At 32.1% G+C, this 5,367-nt stretch overlaps 1 protein-coding gene across 1 annotated transcript; it reads left to right on the top strand.

The window, feature by feature from the left end:
* The first annotated feature begins 821 nt into the window (after positions 1–821).
* Positions 822–5,367, top strand: LOC135960302 (mucin-2). Its single transcript, XM_065511561.1, has 5 exons — positions 822–927; positions 2,407–2,532; positions 2,634–3,354; positions 3,591–4,128; positions 4,202–5,367. The coding sequence occupies exons 1-5, from the start codon at positions 888–890 to the stop codon at positions 5,249–5,251; spliced, it is 2,475 nt and encodes an 824-aa protein (XP_065367633.1). The 5' UTR covers positions 822–887; the 3' UTR covers positions 5,252–5,367.

The following is a 5,367-nucleotide window of genomic DNA, read 5'->3' as shown; positions in this document are numbered from 1 at the left end:
TTCGAAATAACGGTATATCTCAAAAATACGAGCTAACCTAAAAAAAACGGCTGGCACCACTGAATTCATCGTACCCGAATTAGTTAACCCGCTTGAAATTTTTTTCATGTAGTGGTTCAAATTTGTTTGTCTACAATCAGATTTGAAAAAATTTCTCTAACATGGTCTTAAGTTTTTTAATTAAACAATGAATTTATTGATTTCATACTGATTAAAACTACGACTGTTACAATACCGATCAAATGCCACTATTAAATCATAAACCCTTATAAAGTCTGGACCAACAACCAAATATAGTTATTTTATACTTCTTTTAAAACCCTGGTAAAATTATTCGAAAAAATTTGTCTGGTTTTTGGTTTAATTTAGCGTTAAAAAATTCCCGGGAATTCGATTTTTGAAACGATTTTAAAATTTCCTACCAAAAATGAAAAAAGTCCGGGAAATTAGGAATCCTAGCCTATGATGTATCGGAAATTGTTGAAAAAAAATATTTTCAAAAAAAAATGCTTTTATAAAATATTTTGGGAAACATTATAAAAAAATAGGATTATTATGAGGAGATTAACAATAACGTTTTTTTCTCTAAAAAACAACTTAAGTTGCTCTAATGTACATATGTATGTATGTATGTATCTATCATCAATTAAATGGCTGAAAACAATTGAACTCGTTTTTGACATTGATCTATTCAATCTGTAAATACATATTGCTATAGTTCTTTAATTTGTTAATTGATTTTTTTTTTGTTTATTTCTGTTTACTTTTAGCAAATTATACGTTTATATGTATTGTTTTTGTTACTAATGTATTAAAAAAACAAACATAATCAGCATCAAGCAATCAAGTTATATTAACTAATCTTCACACGGCCTTTTATAAACAAAATGAATATTTGGACCATAATCTTGTTTTTATTCATAAATGGTAAGTTAAAATCGAAAGTTTATACATACATGCATAATTAAAACAAATCTTTTGTTATGATAACAGTTATTTGCAAATGTTAAATAATATAGACATACAACTTAATAAATATGTATGTAAAAGTAATAATTAATTAACCCGACAAAAATCAATGGGACTTTAGCAGAAATAAAAACAATTTAAGTTACTTTTTTTTCATAATACATACATACGAAGTTTGTTTTATAATATCGAAATTAAGTTAATTTCTTTAACAAAATAAATATGTTATACCGACATACATACATACATAATATGTATAACATACATGATTTTCAATTGTATTTCAAAAGATTTGAATCAGAGATATCTAAGTGTAACAACAGTAATCTATACTTTATAAATTTCGCATTAGTCTTCTTAGAACCAAAAATTAACTAAAATATGTAATACTAGCTGACCCGGTTGGCTTCGCCACACTAATTGATGCCATCGACATTGTAATGATTTTCTCCTACGTTCGGTACGCTATAATTCCGTATGTTTTCACAACACTACGAACCTGTAAGATTTAGTACTATTAGAAGAAAGAAATTACCATTAAGTATCCCTTTGTGAAATCACACTCTTTGTAAAGCTATCGTTAGAATAAACTAAAAGTTACATAAAGACCTAAATTGTTTTCCTCAATCAACATTATGAATTCTTAATTTTATATTTCTAAGAGGTAGAAAGGTAAAACTAAAGTCACATTTTTGAATTCTTATTTATTCAGAACCATAAATGCTTATTTTCTTGTTTTTAGGTAGATTATTATAAAATTTTCAAAAGGCACTATTAGTAGGTAAAAACTACCTGTAAGTACCTTTATTTTAGATTCTAAATCAGTATTATAGAAAATTCAAAAAGTACCATTTAAAGAAAAAGTACCAATTTTCATTTTCCCTCTTGAAGTTTGAAACTTTAAAGTAATTTTCTAATTTTAGATTCAATATTATACAAAATTTAAAAAGTACCATTTAAAGAACGTTACCCTCTTGAACATCCCACAAGTTTAAAATTGTTGTTCTTAAAGAAATATATGTCTCAAACAATTCAAATTTGTGTTCATGTGCTCAATCGAGTTCCAAGTAAAAGCATGTTAGTTAATTTTTGTATGACTATAGGATACAAATGTTTACAATTTTATCAAAATTTATAAATAAAGTTTTCGAATTTCCAAAAAGTACCAAATATTTATTTGGTATTTAAAAAAAAAAATATGTTTGAACATTTCATCATGCTACAACAGATTTCATAAACTCTAAGATCAGAATTCTAATTATCCCATGTTATAATGAATACGTTCTTTGTAAACCCAGTATTTTAACTTCATTTTGAAACTGCCGTAATTTTGTATTGTATTTAAAGTATTTTAATGGTACACACACAATACATATTTATACAAAAACACTACTAATACTTTTTTATTTGTTTGTATTATTATCCCAAACTAAATAGCACAAGTTGGTTTATCGAACGATGATGGTCCTCTGTTGACTCAGACCATCTATGGATTTTTGGATTTTACCACTACAATTGGTAATACGGTAATGGTTTTTTCGCCACAAAGTGCTCCAGCATTAGGTAATTACAATACAAACAATAAATTATTTGAAACTAATGTTGTAACACCAGATTCTTATTTGTTTGTTTTATACATATATCTGTATATATTTTTGTAACAGTCTTAAAACCAGAAATAATAGCACCTGTTATAAAGACAAAACCAGAAAATGTGGCCCCCATTATAACGGATGATGCAATAAATCCTACTAAACTAAAAACAGTTAATACGAAATCAAAAACTCAAGGTTCTTCGAAAGGCAGCGAACATAAATTGAAACCACCTAATGCTCTTGCCACCACCTCTACGCCTGCATCTGCTCCGGTTCCAGTTACGGTTCCTATCCCTCAAAATGTTGCAATTCCAAATGAAATTGTTAAAACGTCACTGACGCTTGAGAACGACGTACAAGATCCTGAATATGATTTACTCTCACGCCAACCGCCGCAATTCATTGAAGAGACTTATCGTGTTGTAAATTTAAAATCGAATAGCAAAAATTCACGGACGCCCGTTGTTGTAACACCTGAGAAAAACACTGCCAGCAGTATTGTTTTGAGCTCTAAGGCACCATCGAGATCCCATAAGAACAAAAAAAATAAGGTAAGGCCTTCTAGCACATTGCAAGTACTGAAAACAGCCGCACCTGTGACACCTCAAAAAAACAGCATTAGTAACAAAGTGACACTACGCAATACATCGTCGTCTTCCACTTCATCCACATCGACATCCCGAAAGAGCAGTAAAAAGGGCTCAAGTCATAGAGGAACTACATCCACCACCCCTCAACCCGAAGAAGTAGTTATTGTTAAATCGACTACTACCAGAAACAAACCCAAAAGGTATTATTATGTGCTACTATGTAGTTATATTTAATATTTTAATTTAATAAATGTACATGCCGCATATTTGCGAAAAGAGCTCATAAAATTTATTGACCAGAACAATGGCATCATGATTTTAAAGATTCAAACTCATTTTAAACGTGTTACGAGTGGTGTTTTATCTCTCTTTTCGCAAATGAGAGATATGTATGTATAAATCTTTAGTTTTACTCCATATAAAATTACTATTTTAGAAAAAACAAACACAAGAATTCATCGACCACATCCAAACCCAGATACTCTACGACAACAAGTTCTACCACTACAGAACAAGCGGTTCGGAGAGCATTCAGACCAAAGTTGCAAGTAACTAACTCGGATTTGGATAGCAATAACAATTTACATATAACAAAACTCAATCGTACACCAGGCCGATGGCAATACAAAACTTCACCCAAGCCCAGAATAAACATACGAAAGCCAGCGATTGAGGCCAATGGACCGGTGGGTTTGAACAATGTTACCTCTTCAGCCAACAGCAATTCAAACGTTTTTGCTGATACAGCTTTAAGTGAAAATATCAATGGTAACTTCTTAAACCAAAATGTTATCTACAATCAAACCGATTTGGAGATATCCGGTTCACAAAATGGACCCATCTTGAATAATATCGATCAAGAGGGAAAACAAAAAGTTTTTACCGAAACCATAAATGTTGAAATATCCACACCAGCAGATTTTAAAGACACCTATTATGAAATTGCAACTATTAAGAAACCATTTATATTCCAGGTAATTTTTCCATTGATGGAATGATAATTTTTTGATAATTTTTACCAAAAATTATTTAATTTTTCATTTGCAGGCTGGAGTTTTGAAAAAGACTCGTTTTATAACAGTGACGTCGACCATTGAAAAATATCTAACTCCAGAACCTTCTATAGAGCCACGGAATGACGACGAACCTTTGACTGAGAATATTCTAGCCGCAACGACCAAGGCGGAAGGTGTTCTTGTAGGCAGTATAACAACTTTACCTCCCATTTATGTGAACGGTGAGAGCGATACACCGATTTTACAAACTATAACTGAATCGTTTAGTATTGTAAACAAAAAATTGAAAACTCAAATTCTACCGGTTATCAATGAAAATGATAATGAAACGACTTATCACACACTGGTGCAAACGATCGACTTGACTAGCCTCATCACAGTTACGAAGACGACATCGCCCCAATTGGAAACGAAGGAATTTAATGGATTTAAGGACTTTGTAGGCAACTTAGATGAAGCGGGTTCTGAAATAAACCTGGACTTGGAATTTGGTGACGAAGGCAACCAGGAGAACGGTAGTGGTGAATCTCATAAAAACGACTTCGATGGTGCACGATTCAATAAGACAACTCAACAAATTCAGCCAACGTTTTCCACAGGTGTGCTAAATCTGCCTTCACAAAACGTTATTACAAACTCACGACCAGTCGTCAAATTAGAGACTCTCTGGGAGTCCTATGTGGTGCCAATTACCAATGGTCAATCAACCACTTTTAGAACCTTATCTAAGGCCAAGGGTGTTGTAGAGAAAACTGACTATGTTATTGAGACCACAACACTTTCGGTGCCGCCTCCAATTCTACCACCCTCTACAATAAATCCCTTCTTATTGAACCTTCCTCAACAATTCCAAACGATTACATCACCCGTTGTCCACCAAACGATAGTTACACAAACAGAGAGTAAAATTTTAAAATTAACTTTCGGCGCTAAAACCGCTTACACCACTCTATACTCTACGCAAGTAGTACCTACTCTTCAGACCATGTATGTGACCACCTCAGTGCCTGTCCAGCCTACAGCAAATCCATTCCAAGGATTTTTCCCTCAACCTTACAATCCTTTTGCTTATTTAGGTTAACATCTCTATCTTTTTCAAATTATACACACACTCACACACATCCTTCTCGTTATCGTAAATATCATATGGCGTAACCAACATTTTTGCAATCTGTTTAATGTAATAGATATTCGGTA

This window comes from Calliphora vicina, chromosome 5 (assembly GCF_958450345.1).
Source record: "Calliphora vicina chromosome 5, idCalVici1.1, whole genome shotgun sequence".
NCBI lineage: Eukaryota > Metazoa > Arthropoda > Insecta > Diptera > Calliphoridae > Calliphora > Calliphora vicina.
This window is presented reverse-complemented; position numbering and strand designations above follow the sequence as displayed.